This window comes from Neovison vison, chromosome 12, assembly GCF_020171115.1.
Source record: "Neovison vison isolate M4711 chromosome 12, ASM_NN_V1, whole genome shotgun sequence".
Taxonomy (NCBI): Eukaryota; Metazoa; Chordata; class Mammalia; order Carnivora; family Mustelidae; genus Neogale; species Neogale vison.
In genome coordinates this window covers 11,528,040-11,553,110 of record NC_058102.1, presented here as the reverse complement: position 1 = coordinate 11,553,110, position 25,071 = coordinate 11,528,040, and the positions used below count along the sequence as shown (strand labels likewise).

At 56.8% G+C, this 25,071-nt stretch overlaps 1 protein-coding gene across 1 annotated transcript in view; it reads right to left on the bottom strand.

Annotated features, from left to right (window-relative positions):
* Positions 1 to 25,071, bottom strand: part of MYH9 (myosin heavy chain 9) — an 89,685-nt gene that overhangs the window by 27,509 nt on the left and 37,105 nt on the right. The window contains exons 4-14 of the mRNA XM_044226625.1: positions 14,331 to 14,358; positions 13,452 to 13,545; positions 9,345 to 9,437; positions 8,876 to 8,939; positions 8,247 to 8,345; positions 7,742 to 7,885; positions 6,665 to 6,760; positions 5,279 to 5,397; positions 3,167 to 3,319; positions 1,991 to 2,164; positions 534 to 707 (exon numbers count right to left, since the gene is read on the bottom strand). Of these exons, the coding sequence (XP_044082560.1) occupies positions 534 to 707; positions 1,991 to 2,164; positions 3,167 to 3,319; positions 5,279 to 5,397; positions 6,665 to 6,760; positions 7,742 to 7,885; positions 8,247 to 8,345; positions 8,876 to 8,939; positions 9,345 to 9,437; positions 13,452 to 13,545; positions 14,331 to 14,358 (1,238 nt within the window). The remainder of the gene's footprint in view (positions 1 to 533; positions 708 to 1,990; positions 2,165 to 3,166; positions 3,320 to 5,278; positions 5,398 to 6,664; positions 6,761 to 7,741; positions 7,886 to 8,246; positions 8,346 to 8,875; positions 8,940 to 9,344; positions 9,438 to 13,451; positions 13,546 to 14,330; positions 14,359 to 25,071) is intronic.

Below are 25,071 nucleotides of genomic sequence, written 5' to 3'. Positions count from 1 at the left end.
CCCCAACACACACGACAGGCGCAGACGCCACGACCGCGCAGCCCGAGAGTAGGCATGCGAAGGCCAAGCGGCACCCAGCACAAGGCCGCGCCAGCAGCCAAAGTTACGTGAACTCACTAACTTTAACTTTGTACAGCGGGGCTTACTGATTTTCCAGATGAGATGACCATGGCTCAGAGAGGTTCACTGACCCAAAGTGCCACCACTGACGAGCGGCAGGCTCTCATTCAAACTCTAGCATCTGCCTGTAGCACGAATCTCCCTTGCATGTCCAGAAAATGCACCTAACGACCAGACCACTGAGTACCAGTCTGAACGCCGTCCAAGCAGGCTGCGAGCTCCCTGTGCAACGGCGCACAGCATGGGGCTCCGCCAGCTGGGAGAGCCACATGGATGCCAATCACTGCCAAGACGGACCTGCTGGCCAGTCCCTACCCCCCACTCGCCCCCAGGGCTGCCCCGCCCCTCGGCGTGGACAGAATCATCTCCTCTCCCCTCCCCCCGGCAGGTGCAGCTGCGCGAGCTCGCCTCACCTTGCCTGCATAGTGCATGATGCAGAAGTCAGCTCTGTCCTTCAGCTGCTTGGGCTTCTGGAGCTTCGGGTGGCCGCCCTGTTCCTGCACCACCTTCTCCACAAAGCTCTTGTCGGTGGCTTTGGGGAACCAACACTCCTCGTCCAGCAGGGCCAGGATGCCAGGGGGCCCTGCCTGGGAAAAACGCAGCACCCCACAGGTGAGTACGACCTGGGGACCCACCCCACCCATTCCCTTCATGAGAAGCCAGAGGTTCGGGTTCAGAAGTCCCAGAGTCTCGGCAGAAGGTGGTGACACCTGCCCCCACAGAGGGGGTGAGAGGAAGCATCAGCAAAACTCAACTCGGGAACTCCAGTCTGAGGCACCCATTTGGCTCAGGGGATACGGCACATGACTCTTGACCTCAGGGTTATGAGTTCGGGCCCCACACTGGGTACCAAGCCCACTTAAAAATTCTAATTTAAAAAGAAACTTCTGAGGTCTAGGCTGTGGCTGACACACTTTAACCAGATGGTTCATCAGAGTCCCCGCACGCCCGGGGCACTTGGAGACACCGCCCCCCATAATGCGTATGCACCCCGTGTGGCGAGAGCCCCGGCAACACGCTGGACTGACAAGGAAAACTGAAACGCTATGGAGCTTGGCTAAGCGGACTCCAAGGCAGATGAGGTCCTGCTCACTGAAAACCTCAACTGATTTAAGAAAAACTCATCACAGAAGTAAAATGCTTGACATTAGGCTCAGGAATCGTTTCAACCCCTATCCCCGCCCTAACACTTCCAAATGCACAAGGTCCCTGCCAGGTCATCCAGCAACTGGCATGTCAGGGTGACTGCAGCTGTACCCATTTCCAGCAGCTCAGGACTCTGGGAACGAGAGAGAACCCAGACCAAGAAACAGCTCGGGCTCCATGAAGGAGCACATCCTGCCCAACCTAAAACACAAGCAGGCGACCCCAGCTGCTCTCCAGATACTGCTGCCCACCCACAGCCAATGCCGGGGGCCGGCAGCTCTGGTGCAGAGTTAGTCCTAAGGGGGACGGAGCAGATTCAGCACCTGCAACGGAAGCAGCATTCAACACCTTGGCTCTGCCCATGGCCACGGGGCAGCAGAAGCACCTGGGGACAGGATGCTACGGCATAAAAGCACGCCTGTTTCTCTAAGACAAAGACGGGCTTGTTGAGCCCACCCCTTAGGTAAACACCGGGTGGTCTCCCAGGACAGAAGACAGAATACCTGGGCACCAGCCACAGCCCCCCACCGGTCGGCAGCCGGGTGAGGCCCCGAGGCACCAGATCCGAGCCTGCGGGCTTATCCCTGCAGGTGGCACTGACACGGAGCCGAACCAGACACAACACCTCTACCCCATGTCAACGTGCAGCGGGAGGCGCGGCATGGGCACCCCCTCCCTGGAGGGAGGAGCGACAAGCTGAGGTCAGAGCGGGTCTGACTCTTACTGGCTTCTCGATGAGGTCGATGCAGGGCTGCAGGTCGAGACCAAAGTCGATGAAGTTCCACTCGATGCCCTCGCGCTGGTACTCCTCCTGCTCCAGGATGAACATGGTGTGGTTGAAGAGCTGCTGCAGCTTCTCGTTGGTGTAGTTGATGCACAGCTGCTCGAACGAGTTCAGCTGCAGGGAGAGAGTGTGACGTCAGCCCGGCGCCGGCCCTCCTGCCGCCACGCCGTGGCCCCTTGGCGAGGCGTGGGGTGGGCGTTCAGGATGGACCTCCTCTGGCAGCTTGGTGCGGGCCTCCGGGGAGCCCAGACCCGCAGGCGGCCTTCCGTTATCAAACCCGGAGCAGGGGTTCCTCACTACCTGGGGCCCGTGGACCTTTCTAGAAGTTTGGTAAAGCCTCTCTCAGAACAGAGTTTGGAAATGAATAAAATAGATGGACTAATGAAAAAGAAAAACAGTTATGCGGAAATGTAATTATGAAAACTCTGTGCCACACGAACACGTGGTATTTCCTTATTAACACGCACAAGCTGCGGGCTCCCTGACTTCCAGGAGGCTGAGGAAGACGAGCGTGAAGGACAGCGTCGTCTCCACAAACTGCCGTGGTGTGAAAGTGTCTGCTTCCCCCCCGGAGACAGACCCTGAGCACTGCTAGGACAACTGCGCTTTGTCAATTCTGCTCAATTCCCAATTAAAAGGAAAGACGTCACATCAACGAGATGTTAGTGACAAACAGGTAAACAGAGGTAAGTCCCCTGCCCACCGCCTCCCTCAGAGTTCACCGTCTCTCTCTGAAACCTGCCTGAGGCTAAGAACCTTTGATCTACCCCAAGTGTCACTTTTCCAGCCAGACCTCAGTCTCCAGGGCCAGACACAAGGTCTCGTCCAACACTCAATTAACAGTTGCTGGAAGAGTCCATCTGAGAAAGCACCTGCCTGTGCAGGCTCCCAGTGCACCCGCCAGAAGGTTCCGTTCTCGCCAGCACTGCCCGGGTAGGGGGTGGGGGGTGGGGGGTGGGGGGATGGGTGCTTGCTGGAGCTTAAAATACACCCAGCTGATGTGTCCTGTCTCCACGAGGGGGAGGAGCTGGCCCACTCAGACAGCCGTGGGACCGGAGAAGAGAAGACTCCTTGCCAGGGAGCGGGTGGCCCGGAGAGCACGGGAGGGGAGCTCACTTCAAAGATCTCGAAGCCAGCGATGTCCAGGATGCCGATGAAAGAGGCGCCCTGCCTCTTGGTCTTGTCCAGAGCCTTGTTGATGCGCAGCACCAGCCAGCGGAACATTCGCTCGTAGGTGGCCTTGGCCAAGGCCTCAATGGCAAAGTCCGCCTGGGAGGGGACACGCCCAGGGGGACAGAATGTCAGATGCAAGGAGCCTCTAAACCTTGTAACCCTTTGCTCCAGTCAATCCACCTGCACGGCTGTCCCCCAGAGAGACAGCCCTAAGGATAGGAAGAAAAGCTTCACGCGCAAGTAGGGTCATTGCAGCCTTATTTACAATGACCCGAAACTAAAACAACTTAGGTGCCCGACAACGCACGCACAGCATGAAGTACTCAGATATTCGCAAAAAGATAAAGAGGGACATATGGAGGCATCTACAGAAGAAATGGTAAGACGTATGAGGTCTCCTTCAATGTGAGAGGTGGGGGAATAAGACGGATGGTGAGCCAAGATGGGCCGGGAGTCGGGAACTCTTGAAGCTGTCTGTGCAATGGGCTCATGGGCTCATTACGCTCTCTTATTCTGCAAATGCTCGAACAGTCCCACGGTAAAAAAAAGCCATGGTGGGACGCCTGGGTGGCTCAGTTGGTTAAGCGGCTGCCTTCGGCTCAGGTCATGATCCCAGCGTCCTGGGATCGAGTCCCACATCGGGCTCCTTGCTTGGCAGGGAGCCTGCTTCTCCCTCTGCCTTTGCCTGCCATTCTGTCTGCCTGTGCTTGCTCTCTCTCCCTCTCTCTCTCTAATAAATAAATAAAATCGTTAAAAAAAAAAAAAGCCATGGTGACAGCTAAGTTTTAGAAAGAAAAAGCCTTGGGGCGCCTAAGTGGCTCAGTTGGTTAAGCATCCAACTCGATCTCGGCTCAGGTCTCAATCTCAGGGTCTTGAGTTCAAGTCCTGAGTTGGGCTCCACACTGGGCATGGAGCCTACTTAAAATAAATAAAATAAAAATTTAAAAAAAAAAAAAAAGAAAGAAAGAAAAGAAAAAACCTTGCAAGAAATAAAAAGCTGCCCAATACTTGTCACTGACTAGGACTGTGACAATTTTTTTTCTTTATCTAGATTTTTCTGTATTTTCTGAATCTTTTCTTTTTTTTAAAGATTTTATTTATTAATTTGACAGAGATCACAAATAGGCAGAGAGGCAGGCAGAGAGAGGAAGGGAAGCAGGCTCCCTGCTGAGCAGAGAGCCCGACGCGGGGCTCGATCCCAGGACGCTGGGTTCATGACCTGAGCAGAAGGCAGAAGCTTAAACCCACTGAGCCACCCAGGCACCTCTGTATTTTCTGAATCTTAAGCATTCATACAGTAGTTTCATAATGGAAAAAAATAAAGGTTCTTTAGTTATTAGGGAAATGCAGTGGGTACTAATTGTGCAAGTTGTCTTTTGAAAACAACGTTCCTTGCTGTGGTAGGACGGCTCTGCTGAGCATTGCCCATGGGGTACCAGGGACGACACCCCTAGGAAAAAGGACTCACAAATGTGAACTCTGAAGTATTTTTGAAAGGTGGGGTACAGCACCTCAGAGCCCCCCATCACCAGTGGCAACAGAGGGGCCTGGCTGGGGAGGGATCCCAGCTCCTGGGGGAGGCAGGCCCGCCCATGTGGCACAGCCAAGGGAAGACGCTGCTGTCTCTCACCATGAGACAGCAGGCTGTGGGCAGAGAGCCGCTTGGCACAGGCTTCGAGGGCGGTGGGTGCCGCCGTCCCGGCACCAGAATGAGTTGTGCTAGGAAACAGCAAGCTCCCCCTTCACTCTATACCAGAACAGGATGAGCCTCCACACTCGCCAGTCAGTCCCCATGTCGACTCCACGCAAAGGTGGGCAACATACCCACGGCCGTTCCTAAGCCAGGGGCCTGGGGCAGCATCCTGACTCCCTGGACCAGTTTTCTCATGTTCTCGCTGGGGGTCAACACCACCCTATTCCCTGAACTGCTGGGAGGACTGAATGAGGGACCCAGGCAAGGTGCCCATAACATCAGTGGCCCAGACCGGGCCCCGAACCAGCCACCACAGCGACCCTGCCAGGAAAGCAGCCCGAGCCCCCGGCCCGAGGGCCTACCTGCTCCTTCGTCTGTGCCTTCTGGACGTAGTCCCGGCCCACCTTGATGCGCGGGGTGAGGATCCCTCTGGTGAAATCCGTCACGTTGATACCCAAGAGGTGGGACACTTTCTGGGCAGCTGCGATTTTTCAAAGAGTAAGGAAGGGAGGGGTGAGAAGTTTTAATTAAACCCAAGAGAATGAGTCCCTATGCTCAACCGAGAGGCGGTAACTGAGCGATCATTACCAGGACAACTGGCTCTGGGCCCTTCTTCAGCCCACGCACGACGCCCAGGTCTCCCCCCAGACCCCGTGGTCACGGCCCCTCCTCACAGGGGGCCTGGGGCCGGTTCCTCTGCACAATCCTGGCCACACAGTGAGTGTGGAAGTGGGTCCTACCCGCAAATAGGACTTGGAGGAGCAGCCCCCCACCCCAGCCCCGGTGCTAGGGGGCGCAACAGCATACATTCCCTGGGAACATCTCTTACAATCCAAACACGCATGTGTTACGTTTTCTCAGAAGCCCCAAGAAGGGCACCTTAGGGCTGACAGCTTAAATGGGGTCATTTGCAGTGACTCAGGGGACGGCAGTGGCGGAGGAACAGATGTGGGGATGGCAGCGGTCTGCTGTCCTGACGTGTTCAGGGGAAAGGCAGCAGGAGATGGAGCGAGAGTAGAAATCATGGTTTTACTGACTGGGACAACCGGTTTGGCCTCCAGAACGACAGAGGGAAACTATGGTCCACACGACCAAGGGCTTTTCTAGCTCCTTCTGAGGCTTCCTTGCTGAGGATGTGCCAGGGTGACATTTGTATTTTCTTTTTTTTTTTAAAGATTTTATTTATTTATTTGACAGAGAGAAATCACAAGTAGACGGAGAGGCAGGCAGAGAGAGAGAGAGGGAAGCAGGCTCCCCGCCAAGCAGAGAGCCCGATGCGGGACTCGATCCCAGGACCCTGAGATCATGACCTGAGCCGAAGGCAGCGGCTTAACCCACTGAGCCACCCAGGCGCCCCGACATTTGTATTTTCTTAAAAGAAAGAAAGATAGATACATAGATAGATAGATACAAAGATACAGAGCGTGGGGCGCCTGGGTGACTCAGTCAGTTAAGTGCCTGCCTTTGGCTCAGGTCATGATCCTGGGGCCCAGGGATGGAGGGCTCCCTGCTCAGGAGGGAGGACTCTGCTTCTTCCTCTGCCTCAGCCCTCCCCCTACTCATGCTCTCTCTGTCAAATAAATAGTTAAAATCTTAAAAAAAAAAAAAAAAAAAAAAAAGCGACAGCCAGCCATAAATATACATGTAATGTGTATTTAGTTTGGCTGGGATTCCTGAGGTTTCTTCCAAGCAAATCCAAACCCAGATCGCGGGCCCTGTGTTCCAGGTGTCGGAACCATGGGCATTACCTGTGTTGTCGGGCATGGACGCCTGGTCCGTGTTGCGCTCCTTCTTAAAGACGATGTTGCCAAGCTGAAGGACACCCGAGATGACTCGCAGCAAGCCTTTAGGGGACAATCAAAGGCAGCTCAGAACCGGGGACGGGGTGGCTGGAATAAGCCCCTGGGTGGGGCCGGTCCCCCCCCTAGGAGCCCCTGAAGAGGACAAGCCACAAGGTGGGTCCCACCACCCTGGAGAGACAGACCTTGGCTTGGGCAGCCCTAATGCTTAGACCCAAGGTCTGTTAAAATTCCCAAAACTGGGGTGCCTGGGTGGCTCAGTTGGTTAGGTGGCTGCCTTCAGCTCAGGTCATGATCCCAGGGTCCTAGGGTCGAGCCCCACATTGGGCTCCCTGCTCAGCGGGGAGCCTGCTTCTCCCTCTCCCCCCACCTGCTGCACTCCCTATTTGTGCTCACTTTGTGTCAAATAAACAAAAACTCTTAAAAACAAAACAAAACCTCCCCAAACTTCTAAATCTGGACCAAGAACATGCCTCTGGCCTCAGGGCCCACTGCCTAGTTTTATAAATGAAGTTCTATCAGACAAGACCATGCCCACCATTTACATACTGTCTGAGGCTGAGCCAAGGTGGCTCCAACCCTCATGCCAGAGAACATGGTGTACTCTCCCTCTCCCCCAAACTTTCGAAAATAAAGCCACAGGCCTCTTTATCCTCCTTCTGAGGCAACAGGAAGGCACAGGCATGTCCCACCCCTCGCCAGTGCAAAGGTCCCAGCCCTGGCCCCTTCCCATACCCCACAACACAAAGCAAGAATGGAGACAACCCCAGCCCTGAGCAGCTGAGCGCCTGGCCCTATTCCCCTGGGCACGAATGCCTGTGGGGCTGCTGGGAGCAAACAACCCTAACACTCAAGCCTGAGGTACCATTTTCCCACAATCTCAAGACCTTCCTCCCAGCCTCTACAGGACTCCCTCAGACTCAGAGCCAATGGGAAGCTCTCCCCAGGCCTCCCAACGCCTCCAAGGGTGTGTGATGAGCAGCCCCCCGCCTCCCCTCCTCAGCCACAGGAGGCCCAGTTCTGTACCCATTTGTTCCTCTTCGGGGATGCCCATAATCCTCATGGCCTCCATGGTCTCCTGGAACATGTCCTTGTCCTGCTGCCCAGGGATGGTGACGTGCCCGTTGGACAGGAAGCGGTATTTGTTGTACGGCTCCAACAGGAGGTCGGCTGAGAGGGACGGAGGGCAAATGCAGGTTGGGGAGGTGCCGTATCCAGCGCTCTAGGCTGCACTGTGACCGCCAAAGTGTGGGACAATGGGAAGCAGCCCTCAAGGCCTGAGACGGCCCAGAACTGCAGAGTAGCCAGTAATGTTCTCCCCTTAGCATGTGAGACTGCCCTCTACAGAGCCTCGGAGAGCGCCGCGGCCCGGTGACTCACAGAGCCAGACTCCACTGCCCTGGCTTTTCTCTGGCATAGTCAGAACAGAAGGCCAAGGCCCTGGGAGGTGACGTTTCCATTCCCCACCTGGAAGGTACGGCCCGATGGGGGCCGGCAGCCCACAGGCCAGGCCGCTGGGCCCACTACTCACTCTTGAGATGCTCTCCAGCCCCGGACAGGAGGTAGTAAAAGATGTGGAAGGTCCGCTCCTCCTTGGCTTGGCGGATGGCACGCGACTTCTCCAAGAGATCTTTGCAAACATTAAGGAACTGTGCATGCAGCAGAGAAGGCACTTTCCCTACCCCGGCCAAAAGCAACTGAACCTGAGCAGGTGGCAAATGGCAAAATAAAACCAACTACCCTGGCTCTCTCCTTTGAGAGGTACGGCTTGTTGAGCAGCAGATCTTACACTCAAGAGCCCTGTCTCTGAGGAGCCCCCTCTCACACAGGGATGGAGAGCAGGACACTGTCGCCAGCAAGGCTGGAATGCCCACGCCAGGGAGAAATCAAGTACCACCTGCTCAGACCCCACCCCTCCGGGAACCACACTGGACGGTCTTTGTCATCCCATTCTTTTCAAGGCGCAACTTTGTCTGGCTACTAAAGAACCACCCAAGTTCAGGGTCCGGGGTTCAATGAGCTGCTCACAGCACTCCTCCCAACACTGCAGGTGAGGCGCCCCAAAAGGCCCATAATAAGGGGGAGCTGCCGAAGCAGCTGTTGTCCACCAGCGACTCGTCCCCTCCCGCCCGGACCCCGGCTGCAATTAACCAAGGATACAAGTCTCAATGTTGGCTCCAACGATATAGCCATTGACATCAAAGTTGATGCGAATGAATTTGCCCTAAGGAAGACAGAGGAAGTGATCAGAGGCCCCCCACCATAGCCTAAGGGACAAAAGCAAGAGACTGTCCACTTGGGAGGCCAGGGGACCTGTGCCCACACTGCCTGAGTACTCCGGACTCAGAGGGCCAGGACTCGGTCGAGAGGCGCCCACGCCCCTTCACTGAGGCACACAAGTGTCTCCCACTCCTTGAGCCGGCCCCAGCTTCTAACAGGCTGTGGGCTACAGGGACAATCGGTGGGACCGGCAGGTAACCCCCTACTCTCCCCCACTGGCCTTCTGCCACCGGGCTGAAGAAGCCACGTATGCAGAGCTACACCAACTGGAGGGCAACTGGCCACAAGGTGACATGCACCGAGCTCTGGGTGGGAGCCCGGGCCCCACAAGCTGGACACCGCTACTCACAAATCGTGAGGAGTTGTCATTCTTCACCGTCTTGGCATTCCCGAAGGCCTCCAGGATGGGGTTGGCTTGCAGCAGCTGCCGCTCCAACTCGCCCTAGAAGGGAACCCGGAGGGGCAGTGAAGGCCGCGCAGCAGCTTGGGCTGCCAAACCTGCTCCGCCAGGCAGCGGAGGACGGCGGCAGAGCCGTGTCGACACACCCATGGTGCCAGGAACGGAAGCTTGCAGATGGGCTCTGGTCACGCCAGCCCTGGCCTGGCCTGTGTCACTCAGGAGCAACCTTCCCACCAGGCCTTTGGAAACCTTCACTGGTTCGGACTTACTTCCCAAGACCGCCCAACCCATGTCCCTAGAAAGGGAAGGCGGGTGGCTCTCCCCGCTGTCAAGAGCCTGGAACAGCCCAGACCAACTGTGGGGGACGCCTCGGGAAGCAGCACTGAGAACCAAGGAGAGGCGCCATTTCTCAGGGACAGTGTCCCCACCCTCTAGGTACAAGGGCTTCTCTCTGCCCTCCGTGTCTCTAAGCCCCACCTGAAACCCAACAACATTTTTCTTCCTTTTCACAGGACAAGGAGACACGAACTCATTTCATCTGTGTCCTAACAAACACTGCATTTGCCTTGCTGGACCCTGTCCCGCCAACCCCCAAGCCAGCAGCCAGCATGTCAGGTGTCTGAGTTGGGGGGGGGTCAACAAGGCCCACTGTGGGTCCCAAACTGCTTATCAAGAACACTGATGAACTCTACTTGTGGTCTCATGGGACGCAGTGGATGACAAAACAGCCCTACGCCTTCTTAACCTTGCGTCCTCGTGACTCTCAGGGTAGGCAAAACCGGGTGGCCCCATTTCACAGAAGAGAAAACGCAGATCAAGGGAGCAGACATGATTTACCCGAGGTCACCCAGCACTCAATCAGCAAAGCAGGTACTGATTCAAGTCTTCTACCTCACACCTATCCGTCACCGCCACATCTCCCGCCCCGCCCCAGCCCTGCATGGAACCCTGTTGGGTTCCATCACTTCTGGAAGCGGCCATCACCTTCTGAGCAGACCAGGTAATAACTGACACTGGCCGAGAAGAATTCGGCTCTCATTCACCTTAATACGTGGGCTTTCTCTAGGGGGAAAGAACATCACACGGGGCCAGGCCGGCTTTTGTATCTATTAGCGAGGCTGGACTCAAGCCAGGATTTTCCGGGAACGGCTGCCTGTGAGTGATGAAAGGGAAAACTGGTAGTAGCAGGAGCTCCCAGGAGAGTTGTGAGGTTCGGGCACACCTGCTGCAGACAAGGCGCGTCTGCAGAGCCCCGAGCCAGTGCTGGAAGCCCACCAGAGGCGGGAAGGGGCCCGAGGAGGTCCTCCTCCTCCAACAGCCATCCTTGGCTGGGGCTCCCCCCAAGGGCGCAGGAGCCTTCTGTTTTCACACCACAGAGATGAGTAAAGGAAGGTCAGGAGAGCCACGTAGAGGGGCAGGGGTCAAAGCCACTGGACATACCATCCGTGTGTGCTTGGCACCAGCAGTCCCAGGACGTGCCCCCCACCCCAACGCCCCAAATGGGCTGGGAGGGGCCTGCGAAGCCAGGTTTGGATGAGCACTGCTCCCCCACCCACTAGAACGTTCCTCTTGAAGCACAGGCCAGGCTGCCAAGCTGGCTGAACCACTCCCATTCCTGTTTCCGCGGACGGATGGGAGCGCGGTCCCCACCAGAGCCCGCTGCCGCCAGCCCCGACTTGGAAGCAAAGCTGAGGTCTCTGTTTTGGGACCACACGCTGTTGCTGTGGAACGTGGGGCCGCCAGGCCAAGTAGGGAACAGCCGCTCTGGAGGCCAGAGCCAGGCTCCACACACACAATGGGGAGGGCTAACGTCTGGGCTCTTCTTTACTGACCCACAAGTGGGCACAGAAAAGACCTCTATTTGTCAACAGTATTTGCATACAATGGCATGAGGAGATCCTGCTGGTAGTCTATACTGCTCTAAGATTTGGAATCACCCATATGGATTCTGAAGGGCTTCACTGGGTGGTGTTTCTGCCAGGGCTTCCAACTAGTATATAAAAAACAGAGGGAGAAAGAGGAGGAGGGGCCAAAGGTCACTGCTCAGGCTATGGAGGTCCAACTGGAAAGTCCCTTCCCCAAGCTGCACCTTACCAGCCTAGGTGAAGTCTGGGACATTCCAGGGGGCAGTCCTGGGACAAGTGACCGAGTCACTGCAAGGACAGCTCTGGCCCACTGTATGCTGTGACAGGCTCCAGAACACAAGAGCCATAAACCAAGTTCAAGCATCTCGTGCCCCAGCTGCGTATGGAAAATCACTGTATGGCTTCGGGCAAGGAAATCAACCCAGTTGTCTGTGGCTTTTACAACGGAGGGCCTGAGCAGTAATCGGAAGCCAGAGGCGACCCATTCAGTCTCTCCAGCTAGGGACAGAGTGCCCGTCACGCACTACACCTGAGACACAGGATGTGACAAGCTATCACTTAATCACCCCACCCCCAGCATGCGTCGTCTCTGAGCAGAGTGCCCTGGCCCTGAAGCTTAGGCACATGGGTCTCTGTTCTTGCTCTGTCTCCCATCCTCCAGGGCAGGGACTCCAAGGTCACCCTCCAGAGACCCAGGCTCATATTACGCATTCAACAAATAGCTGGAAGCTGGATTTTACTGCAAATTCAGAGACGGGAAACCACAGCTAGAGGACTCCCAACCTCACAGTTCTGTGTTTAAGAATGGAAAATGGGGGGTTGGAGAGAGTGAGCGAGAAAAACTTTATTAGTTTCTAAATATAACTCCTGAGGCCCCACAGAAAAAGATTCAGAATGTCTTGAGAAGTCTGGCACATGAAAAGTTACTTTTGGTGTGATTCCAGAAGACTGTACTCATTAGGACATTTCTGCAGGACACACCCCAGGTCTGCATGCAAAGGGACACACACCGCTACTTACTGACACACGCTGCACACAACTCCCCAGTAAGGGGGAGCCACGGACACGGCGCAGGTCCCCCCGATGGCTTGAGGGGACACCTTGGGCACTTAGATTGCACAAGGAAGCTTAAGAGTGTGTGCTTGAGAGAGAGAGAGAGAGAGAGAGCACCACACGGGCATGCTGAAGATGGGATCACCCCCAACCCCGGGAAGCTCCAATGTGGGGGGCCTTCCAGGCGTGGCTCCTGACCGGCACAGGGGCGGCAGTGGGGGGCCAGCCATCCCCATCTGGTCCGGACGCCAAAGGCACGGGGCTCTGGGGGAGCAGATGCCCATTCCACTGCGCCTCGGTCAGGGCTCGGCACGGAGCCTCACGGCTGCCGTGCTCACGGGAGAGCTCGGGGCCCAGCCACCGTTTGTGAGAAGAGCTTCGGAGACGCAGCCCCGTACCCCCGCTCTGCAGGAGCAGACATTTGAGAGTGCACAAGAGGTCACCGTGTGTCACACCCCGCCCCTTCTCCCGAGACAGTCAGTGAGCCGAACCTAAGAGAACAGGTCTAGCCGCAGAAAGTGACAATGGTGTGGAGTGAAAAGCTGCTCAGAAAAAAAAAATACATAATCCAAGGGCACACGATGGGCAGAACACGCATTCCCGGTGCAGAACGTGCAGTAAACGTGCAAGGCTCACCTAGCGAGGACACTGCTGAGTTCGACCAAAATCCATCAAGAGGAAGGGGGGAAAAAAGGGAAGTGAGATGACTTGCAGGTTGCCCTTCCTCTCTTCCCTGGGGGACTATCCACCCAGAGGCACCTCAACAGCGGGGAAAAGCGGCGGGGACTCAAAAGCAGGCCTGCCCGAGAGGCTGCAGGTCTCCATCAACTTGAGAACCAAATTTTGGACTCTCTCTTCCGACCTCGGGGGCAGAGGCCAAGCAGCCATTAGCTGCCGACACCAGGAGCGCCGGCTTTGCAAAACCCCGTGGTCTCCCGTTTCCACAGCAACTCGGAAAGTTAGGAGGCTGGGGGAGAAGCGGACTGGCTACCACCGGGCCCACTCCTGGGACGGCCAAGGTGCAGCCACGAGAGTGGGTCCAGCCTCTGCTCCAATCCCCGAAACGCTCCAAACCACGGATCACTAAAGGCTCTTCCTTGGGAAGATCAGGTGCGTCCGTGAGGACGCCCGCACTCACCTGGTCCTTCTTGCTCTTGTGTGAGGAGGCCACGTGAGCCAGATACTGAATGACCTTCTTGGTGTTCTCTGTCTTGCCGGCTCCAGACTCACCCCTGCCAAGAGAGGCAAGAAAGTTCTCAGGGGAGAAATGGCCAAATCCCGTTCCCAACGCACCCTCCACCGCCCCCAACTTCAGCTGGGTGTCAATGAAGGACCCAACCCTGGTGGCAGAAAAAGGGAAGATGCAGGTAAGTGCGAAGCTCCGGAATCCTCACTCTGGCTGCTTCCCATGGCCCTCTGGAGGCCGGACAACAAGCAGGACATTTGTACACACTGCCTGCCCTGGTCACTTGGCAGCCCTTGTGTCCAAAAGTCTCCGGCATCAGTTTTAGGCAGCTGTTGACTCAGAGGTCAAAGGCACTTATGCATGTCCCTTCAAAACCACTTGGAGGAATGTTCTGTACCATCAAGTCCCCCGGCAGGCAACAGAGTTTATTTATCTCCTTGTTAAGTTCAGAGGACCCAGGCGAGCAGCCCCGGTGCCTACAGCAGAGCAGGTTGAGAAAGCCACCGGTACAAGCCAGAAGGAATGTGTTCTGGAGGGGCCAATCCATTCCCAACCCTGCTTTGTTGAGGACTCGTGGCCCTCTCTGCTACGAACCTCCCCACACTGTACACCGGCTTCTCCGAGAAGGGCGAGTCAGTCTCTGGCCTAAAATAAAGCTTCCCGGGGCCACGGGGCTGCCAGTAGCTAACCTACTCCCTTAGGGCCCATCCCTTGGGGAAGGGCGGGGCTGGACTAGGAATATTCCCTGCCAGCCCGGGTTTCGGGAGGAGACCTCCGAGCCAGAAGACACTGGGGTGAAATGAGCCCCACTCCCCAGAGAGAAACACTTACGTGCACAGAATGGACTGGTCCTCTCGGTCTGAAACAAAGGAAACATCTAGGTTAACTTTTGCTCGAGGCAGAAGCCTCCCTGTCGGGGTTCTGAAGAGCTGCCCGTTTCGCAGGAGCAGAAACCCCAGCCTGCTGCCCTCGCGGGGGCCCCCCCGCACACCGGCTGGCCACACCGACCCAGGGCCTCACTGGACAAGGGACAGGCACAGGTGCCCGGAGCTCAGACTGCCCACCCTGGTGGCCTGCCCCGCCCCTGGGAGACCACCTCGGGGAAAGCTCTCCCAGAGTCTGCAGGGGCTGAGGGGGGTCTGCCCTAATGCTCGGAACACGGGGTGCGGGCTGACAGAGAGAAGGCCCGTGCAGGTGCGGGAAACACCGTCCGTCCCCGTGTAAACAAGGGACGCTAGCTCAGTGGCTGGTGAGGGCTGAGCAGACAGGGCTAGCCTCGCCGAGGGACAGCCCCAGGGTCCCGCACCGCCACCCCTCCACCGCGACGTGTGTAGGCCCAGGTTCCTAGAGCCCCAGGCCCCCCTGTGGCGGGGAGAGGCCCCGTGTGGCATCTGGTATGTGGGGGGTGCTCCATGCCGCCCGTCTGGGGAGAAACAGAAGCCTGTCAGCGCCACAGCCTCTGGCCGGTCTCCGTGACAACTTGGGTCTCGAGGCCTGGCTGTCAGGAACCTTCGGCAACGGTCTCCAGCTGTGACCCTGTCGGCAAGGACCGACACGAACAACACAGTCCCCTTGCGCCAGAAGAACGGCAGCGTCCACGCTTCGAAAGCTAAGGCTGACAGAGACGCCCGCGGACATGTGAGCGGACCTGGGTGAGCGCGGGAGGCCCGCTTTCAAGCAGTAACTGCGAAGACAAACTCACTTTCCCCCTCTTCACCCTGCCCCGAGTAATACCCGCAACTCCCTGAGGTCAAACCAGCCAAACCCAGGACCAGGCTACTTACCAACATCTGAGCTGCAGGGAGGCGCTTCCTCCCCGTCACCCCAAAGACTTTATTTGTCAGACAGAGAGAGAGCGAGCGAGCGCACAAGCAGGGTAAACGGCAGGCCGAGACGGAGAAGCAGGCTCCCCGCTGAGCAAGGACCTGCATGCGGGACTCGATCCCAGGACCCGAGCCGAAGGCAGACGCCCACCTGACCGAGCCACCCAGGAGTCCCATGTGAGGTTATTTCAATCCCAACTCTGGGCTTCCTTATCCATAAAATAAATATGCTACCGGTTCCCTGGCAGGATTAGCTCAGAAAACAGAAATAAGAGATGAAGTGGGCCTGGCAAGTCAAGAGAATGAATTCCACAAATGGCTGCTATTTACTGATCTGTTGTAAAGTCACCATGCGGGGTGGTGGTGGGACTGCCAGGGCAGTGGGAGTACTAGTCAAGGACTAACAGAGGAGTACTAGCTGAGGACTACTAGTCGAGCATTAATATGGGACTACCAATAATGGAGCAGCACTAGGCAAAGAGTAATAGAGAACTACGTGGAGCAGTAGTAGAGTTACTAGTCAATCAGCAATAGAGGACTACTAGCTGAGTAATGGAGTACTAGCTGAGGAGTAACAGAGGAGTACTAAGCAAGGAATAATAAAAGACTACTAGTCAAGCAGTAACAGGAGTACTAGTCGAGCAGTAATAGAGGAGTACTAGGCGAGGAGTAGAGGAGGACTACCAGTGGGAGAGTAACAGAGGACTACTAGCTGAGGAGTAACAGAAGAGTACTAGCTGGGCGCCTGGGTGGCTCAGTGGGTTGAGCCGCTGCCTTCGGCTCAGGTCATGATCTCAGGGTCCTGGGATCGAGTCCCGCATCGGGCTCTCTGCTCAGCGGGGAGCCTGCTTCCTCCTCTCTCTCTCTGTCTGCCTCTCTGCCTACTTGTGATCTCTCTCTGTCAAATAAATAAATAAAATCTTTAAAAAAAAAAAAAAAAAAAAAGAAGAGTACTAGCTGAGGAATAGTGGAGGAGTACTAGCTGAGGAGTAATAGAAGACTACTAGTCAAGCAGTAACAGAGGACTACTAGCAGAGGAGTAACAGAGCCCTACTAGCCGAGCAGTAACAGAGGAGTACTAGCAGAGGAGTAGTGGGGGAGGATCAGCCCGTTTTCAGCGGCGGCACTGCACAGAACGCTGCTGATCTGAAGGACACGCTCACTGGCTGCCGCTGGCCGGCCAGGGCGCCGCAGGATGGGACAACGGGGAGTGACTCATGGCTTCCTGTGCGCATGGCCTCAGGAGAGGATTTACTGTTCAACACCGACAGACACCACTCAGCTAGGTCATCTGCCCCTTCACCGGGAGGGCCTCCAACGTGCCCCTCTCTGCGAGCTCGCAGGGCCGGGCATTTGCCCCCATCTCTCTTCCCCTGACTACGGGTCACTCCCGAGGGAAAGAGGACATCCGGACAAAAAGAGGCAAAAGCCAGCCTCACACTCAGCATGAGCTGTAGCTGCCCCCGCCCTCCTCAGCAGCGCTCCCTCTAGTCCCCAAAGAACTCAACCCTGGGGGGGCAGTTGTGCAAGGGAACTCGGCCAGGCACCTCCGTGCACACACCCCACACCCGGGGCACCACCGCGGACCTGCTCAGAGCAGGCCCCGGTCAGCAACCCCGCTCCCCACTCGCCTCTCAACCTTCCCACAAAGCAATGTCCTTCAAGACCCTGCGCAGGGGCGGGAGGAACCCCCACTGACTCTCCTCAGACAGATGGGACGGGGAGGCGGTGGGGGCACAGGGCTGGGGAAGACAGGGCCGTTTCCATCACTTGCAGCCCATAGTCAGTGTGGCGACCAGCAAGGTCTGAAGCGAGCAGGGCTGTGATCCCCGGCCCCCGCCCCCCCCGCCCCTCCTCCCAGGCCGGCCCCAGCTGCGGGCACGTTTAGTCACCGCTCCACAAGCGGGCAAGAATGTACCTGCGCGTGCTGGCAAGCCTAAGGCAGCAGCAGCCGACGCTACCATAAAAGGAAACATTCCCATCCCTTCCAGAAGGAACCGTTTTCCCAGGGCTGTCCAGGCCCCGTCCCTGGGATGGCTGGAATTCCTCTAATTGTGTGAGGAGGAGTCAGATGCTGGATTGCTGAACAACAGGAAGCAGCAGAGCCCACAAACACACACACACACACACACACACACGGGGGAGCACACGGGGGCACGCGTGCACAGGCACACATGTGCAGACACATGCACACAGACGGACAAGCTGTGTGGGACACACGTGGGCATGCAGACACACGTACATGCACGGACACAGATGCACACAAGTACATGTACGCAGATGTGAGCATGCACACGCATGCACAGACACACGTCTCTGGGTGCGCACACAGTCGCACATACAGCTGTGTGCGTGAGTACACACACAGAGGCCTGCACACACATCCATTTCCAATCCTAGCCCCAAACTCTGTGCAACCTCCATCCGCTCCATCCAGTCCTTCCTCTCCTGACCTTTCACCTCCAATCCCTGAAGCGCCAGGGTCAGCACAGACTCCAAGGGAACACGCCCATACTTGCATTTTATACCAGAATACGCTTCTGGGCAAATATTTCTGCAGAGGAAAACCGATGGATGCCCCTCTCATCTCCTCAGCTCTTGACCACCTGGCACCCCAATTCTACCTGCCTGCAGTGAAGAACACCATGACCTCGTAAGTCTGGAAAGGTCTTCCCAATTCTTACAGTGGGTCTGGGCCTGTTATCCTGTGGCTCACAGTAACCCAAGGCAGCAGACAAGGCAGGCACTGTCCCTGGTTTGCGTGTGTGTCTTCTCCCAGCACTTCTGGATTTGTCCCTGAGCTCAGAAGCATCTGTTCTGGGTACTGGGATGGTTAGAATTCTCAGCAACCAGTAAGGTTTCTGCCTGACTCAGTTTACTCTGCCACACCCCCACTGCATTCCAGCAGGGACCCTCCCTCAGCCTTCCCCACACAGTCACCTGGCTGCACACACAAACACGCCTTAGTTCAGCCTGCTCTGTTCTGACTGAAGTCCTTATTTGGGCCCATAAGAACTGAAAGCTTATTTGAAAAGCCTCTTCCTTCCAGCACATCAGGAGCGAGCCAGCCAAACAGGAACCCCATGGCCCAGAACCATGGGAGTGCACCCAGCAGAGACAATCCAGTTCTGGGAAACGGGCTCCTTGCCGGGATGAAGGCATCAGCCTGACTGCAGTCCCTGAGCCCCCCACCTTCCCCGTCCCTAACTTGGTGGGAGTTGGGTAGAGAGAGGCCTATGAATCTCTTTATCATGGTTTTTCACTGAAGCAGTAGCCTTCCCTCAGATAAAATCTTCTCGAATTCCCCATTGGAAGAATAGAAGACAAATACCAGAGCTGCCTGGGTGGTGGAGACAGGGTTCGTCAGAGCACACTTCAGACAACCACTGTCCAGGGGTTTGGAGTGGTGACAGAAGGGAGGGGCCAGGGTTCCGATTTCCGCTCTGTACTCTCCTTGGAGATGACTGGCCCCGTGACCTCTCAGAATCAGAGGCCAGGGCCTCACCAGCAGAGCTGCTCCAAGGACTGAAAGACATCGGGGCCTGAAGCACATGGTACAGCACAGGCCCCTGAAAACACTGTCCTTAACAACCCCAGGCCCTTTGCACCTCCAGAGCTCTCCACTGTGCACCCTTCACAGAACAACAAAAAGGTTTTAAGTTACATCTTCAGTGATGAGGCCATTCCCTCTTCTGATTTTATTTTAAAACCCAAATGCCCCAAGACCTTTTAGAACGGACACACACATCCAATGCAGATACGTGTCTCCAGCCAGCTCCGGAAGGCCAGCTCAGGTGTGAGGAGGGGAAACCCGACCCCAGGTATCTCACCCCAGGTAGAGACTTATGCTAAGGGCTTTATTTATCGCTCACTTCCTCAGCAAGAGGAGCTGCCAATTCTTGTCCATAAAAGGCCACAAAGCTTGCAGGGTGGTGACATCAGCCCCGACAGGAAGTACAGAAGGAAGAGACTGGGCCTGGTCCACCACCAGCCGCTGCTAGGACTGACTCATCAAATGCTCACTGAGATAAGGCCTCCTGGGGGTCCTGAGGGGCTGCTCTTGGGGTCACACCTGAATAGCACCCTGCCCCCGGGACCCCTCTTCAGGTCAACCAGGCCTTTTGAGCAATGGACATGGGCCAAGAAAAAAGAAAAGCCAATGGCAGGTTCAGGTTGGGTGACCCACCCGTGTGGGGTGACCCATGACACACAGGCCTCAACCCTCCACCACCCTGGGGTCGCTCACTGTGTGAACCCTGCTCCCCGTCGCCTCGCACAGGAAGCATCGGGCTGCTCAGGGCCCATTCCTGGACTCCGGGGGTTAGTTCTCCTCAGACCCCCACAAGTGTCAGGGTCTTGTGGGCCAAAATGCAAAAGCCTTTCACCAAGTTTGAAATGTGGAGAGACCTGTGAGTTCAAGCTCAGAATCTGGGGCTGGGAAGGCCCTGGGCCACCAGCAGGCCTGCCCCGGTGCTGTGGAGGAGCCGGCCACTCTCTCAGAAGTGTTCTGGGGGCCCTGCAAACTCATGCAGGGCTTTCCGCAAGGCCAGCCCCCTTCACGAGCGTGGGCTACAGGTGCTTGGGAGGAAAGTCGAGGGGTGAGCAAAGCAGGTGAACTGAAGCCCCGTGTCAGCACAAGCTCAGGGCCCCCAGTGTCCCGGGGCCTCAGGCAGCCCGCCCGCCCAGCCACCCAACCGGTCAGTGGCTCCCAAGCACACTGTGTGGTTGCTGGCTCTGTTCTCTCTGTGGCACAAAGCTAGCCCCAGACCAGGGAGGTGCCGGATCAGCAGCCTCCCCAGCCAGCAAGCAGCCAGCCTTGGCCCTGTGTCTCCACCCACACACACCCCCAGGTGAGGCCGTGTCTGAACCCCCCCCCAGGAGGCCCACGGCTCTCACTGCAGGAGGCCAAGAACGGGCGCCTCCCCCATCAGGCACCCTCGATAATTAGAAGCCCCAGGGACTGCACTTAACTCTCATTATGGCAGAGGGCAGGCGAGGCCCCAAACCGGCCCTCCCTAGGCCAAAATGCACCCAGCCGCTCACACAGGTGAGCTCCCAGGGCACAGGCAGACCCTCCAGAAACCACTGCGGGCTACTCAGACACCTCATCCTTGGGCAGGGCTGGCAGCGAGAACGTTCTGTGTGGGGCTGCTGCAGACAGCTCTGACAGGCTGGTCAGGGTGGAGGGAAATTCAAAAGTCACGAGTGAGTGCTGACAGCCCACAGTAAATGCCGCCAGGACACTGGGAGGTCAGCCTGCCTTGCTCTTAAACCACATTCTGCTCAGGGAACAACAGGAGAGAGAGGCAGGGGAGCCCCGCTGAGTCCCACCCAAGCTCTAGCTCACGGCTCTGCAGAGGGCTGGGCCATCCGGGAGGGACTAAGGGAGCACAGGAAGGAAGGACAACAGGACCCTGGGAACACAGTGGACACCACCAGGCAGAGCTCAGGACACACTTGGCTCCAAGTCAGAGCACAGACAGAGCTGGCTTTTCGAAACACCGCCCTGGGAGGAGTTTTACCAGGAATGCAGGAAAATCCCTGCCAGGAGATGAACAGCAATGGCACCAGGAGATGCTTCCTCAAGAAGCCACTGGCTCCAGTCGCCTGGAGAAGGGGCCACCCAACGCGGCAAGAAGAGTGTTGGTAACTGTTAGGCCAGGCTTTGCTCCTGGGACACGATCTCTGCCCTTGGCTTTCAGCTTAGACCTTGGCCCTACTGTATTTGCCCACCAGCTCAGGGCAGAGAACAGATCTTCATCAAGTTACAAAGTCTGGCTGGAAAGACACCCTGGGCCCTGGTCAGCGCAGGCTGTCAGCCAACAGAACACCAAGGATCCTCAGAGTTTACTGCAAAGGTGGACTCTGGGCCAACAAGCCTTGGTCAAGACCGAAGGAATTTTACAGAAGCCACTTAGAGAATCCTGCCTTTCACGCCTGCAGACTTCAGCTCTCTTCTCTTTAGTTTTAGAAAATCAGTCTTGTTCTCATCTGACAGCTTAATTCCAGCCATCAGCCAGGAGAAGGAAAGCAACCCTTTTCTCTTGAGTACACCAACGTTCAGTCCTGACCTCCTGGCACAAGGCTCTGTTGGGAGTCTCGGAGCCAGAACGCAAGAGAACAGGAAAAACGGCTGGTGAGCGGTGTCCATAGGCAGCGGGGGACACGCCCAGGGAGGGTACATGCACAGCTCAGCCGTTACAGACTCTGCAGGTGACTTTTGGTTGGTTGGGGGGAGGCGCTCAGAGACACAGAGCCACGTTTTCAACCACCCTCAAAATTTCAGGGCTCCAGGAGGGCACTTTATTCTTGTCCGTCACTTTAGGTGGCTCCAAGAAGAGCACAGCGGGCCTACTGGGTTGAATTAAACACCGAACAGAAAAGTAAGCCTAAATAAAGCTGAATCCTTGAAAAGGATCCACGAGCCAGATTCTTCTTCTAGAAAGATTTTACTGACATGAGACCAACAGACAGGAATACGTTATAATTAAGCAGCCTCATTCTGAGGACAGGGCTTTCCTTGGGGGGACCCCCAAGCAAGCAGCTTCCCGGGATTGGCTCCACTGGGCCCGGGGCTGCGGGTCATAGTGCAACCCCCACCCCAGGTCCCGACCACACATGGACAGAGGACCCCTTCAGTGGCGCCAGAAGGCTACCTCCCGAGGGCACGACGTTTTCCTGAAGCCCCACCAAAGCCAGGTCAGCCCCCGGACTCCTGCGGCCCATGGGCCATGGACGAGATGGGACAAGATGGAGACCGCATCTGACCACACACGCCCCGGTGCAATGCGGCTGCTGCAGGGAGGCAGATGACAAGCCATTTCCTGTGCGTGCTGCCACCGGGAGCCCCAAGTGTCCCAGGCTACTCCAGGAGGAGAGGAAGGAGCCGCCTGCAGGAAGCACTGGTTATCACCTGCATACAGCAGGCGGGAGCACGCTGGGAAGAAGGCTGACCTCAGAGGGCAGGGCAGGGTTTGGTCAGGATGCTGCATTTCCAGACTCGTAGGGCACCTTCCAGATGGCCCTTGTTCATTACAGGCCAGCACCGTGCACGAGCCTTGCTCCACCCCTGCAATGACCCTCTGAGTAGGATTCACTATGCCAGGAGGCCAGCAAGGAAAGGAAGGCTTGGGGACAGCGGCCCCAGTCAGGGGGGACGCGACAGAGCCAGGCACCCACCCAAATCCAGGGCGAACCCAGCACGCTCTTCTCCACACAGCTCTGGCTCACAAGGCAGTCAGTCATTCCTAAGACCAAGGCTCACAGAGGCCCAGCAAACCGGCGCCAGTGACCTACCGTGGAGGCGCCACATCACCATGTCACCAGTCAAAGCCCCGCATGCTCACCCCACAGCCCCCAACCCAGCTCTCCCCCCGAACCCTTGAGCTCCCTTCCCTGCCCCTCAGGAGCTCTCCAGGGGGCACGATCCTGCGGGGTGGGCCTTGGGCCCAGCTAAGGACCTCCCTGCCAGCGGTAGGGCCTCTGCAGCCTGAGCCTCCAGGCCACGCGTTCCTGCTCCGGGGAGTTACCCCGTCTGCGGCTTCCTCGGCCGCCTGGCCCATGAGTATGTTCACAGTCATGCTTCACTGCACCCTCGAAGCCCTTCCCCGGGGCCTCACCCATACGGCGCTTTTTAACTCAGAAAGGCCTTGGAAAGCAGCTCCACAGGAGCAACGGGCAGGGAGAACGCGAAGAGGGAGTGAGGGCCACCAGCCAGCCATCCTCCAAATAGCAGCCCAAGAGCGAGGGGCAACGGTGCCCCTGGGGGACTGGCAGGGCCACCAGGAGACCCTGGCTTTTGGGGCCGACTCTGCAGGCACTAGACAAGTCAGGGACATTTATTTCTGGGCCTATCCCTCCGCCCATGAATAAGAAGGATCACATTCAGATGCAAAGGCAGCATTAGAATTCTACTCCTTGTCGGCCCACGATGGTCAGTCCATCACCAACAGACCTCGGAGGCGTACCAGACCAGGGCAACTGCCTGGTGACCAGCCGCTGCCTGTGCAGCCTCCCCCGAGAGGCAGGGCCTGCACAGAGCAAAGGTTTAAATGGTTCTCAGATTAGCAGAGGCCTGGAAGGAAGGCAGACCCTGCCACTACTCCCCCCAGAAGTGCTGGGAGCTCATTAAAATACCATGAAGTCACCCCAAGTGACCCAAACCGGTCATTCTACCTCATCAACAGAGAAGAGGTTTTCTGCTTTCACTGGAGAGAGGACTGTGCTCAAGCCAGATCCTTTAATGGGTTGGTTCTCCACTAAGAACACGCATACACCCTTACCCCCAGAGGAAGACCCCAGAAAGCCAGGCCCTAGAAGAAGCCAGGAATGCCATTCCCAACCTGGTCACCCCTTCTATAGCCCACGTGGGGCTCCTGCCCGGGGACATGCCCCACTGGGCTGTCCTCTGCCTGGCGGGCAACAGCCAGTTCCCACTTCTTCACACTCCGGCCAGCTTGACATGCATTTACTGAATCCCTGAGGCAGGAAGACGCATTAATGGCTGGGACAACAGATTAACCAAACAGAAAGGCCTGGGTTGGAGGGTGAACCAACCAAGTCACGACAACTCTAATTAAACCCAAGGTCGAAGACTAAAGACAAACAGAACTGCCGGGCACATCTAGGCTACCCAGAACCACCCACTGATACATACCTGCCGGCCTTTCCACAGGATCCAACTTCAGCAGGACCTTCCCGGCCACACCAGGCCTCAGTGGCCACGCCTTCCCCCCCAAACTCCCGAGACACCAGACACCTGCTGCGGCCGAGCGGGCACCAGGGGTGGGTAGCAGCTGGTCTCGTTACGTAGCTGCAGCCCCAGGTATCGGGTACAAACACATCTCATCCCTCCACCCGGTCTGCCAGAGCCTCCGGTGCCAGAATCATGTACTAGACCTCTTGGTGTTCTGGCACCTTCTACCTCCTAGCTCCACAGAATAATCCAGGCACCAAACGCTGCCATGCCCCATCCCATGCCCATGGCAGACAGCACTCGTCTCTCCCAACATTCCTTGGCAACATGAGTCTCGGATCCTCGGCCAGCCAGGCCGAGGCACTACTGATCCAGGGCTCAGTCCAGTGGGTCTCAAGTAGGGGCAGTCCCCACCTCTGGGGGAACATCTGGTAGTAATGTCTGAGGACGTTTCCGGTTGTCACCACAGAAAGGGAGGGAGCTGCTGGCATCTGGAGGCTGGAGGCCAGGTTGCTGCTGAGCATCCTATGGGACCAGGACAAGCCCCCTCCCCCGAGAGGATTCTCTGGCCTCAAAGTCAACCGCTGCCAAGTGTGAGAAACCCTGGTGTGGTCTGAATCAGGTAGCGTGACCATATAATCTATCATCCAAACTGGCTGCTTCTGAAAGTGGAAACGAACACTAGTAATGCTAACTGACAACGGGCACGCATCAGGACTCACAGACAAACCAAATGAAAATCTCCTAAATCCTTCATTTAGGAGATGAAAGATGGGGAGGTCCCAGCAATAGGCCAAGAGCTCATTTCATAAAAGTCCCCAAAGACACCAACTACCCTATTTGGCTAGTATGTCATAAGCCACAGGCGGTGCAGAGAGGAAACTTCTTCCTAGTTCCCGTTCAGTTTAAAAAAGCAGAAAAGGACCAGGCTGGTCGGAAAGTGGCAGAGAGCAACCCCATTTTCCCGCAGAGCCAGTGCTAAAGAGCTCATCCCCACCCCCCACAGACACCGAGGCACCACAGCACTGTCCACACCTGACATAGGGCGAGAACC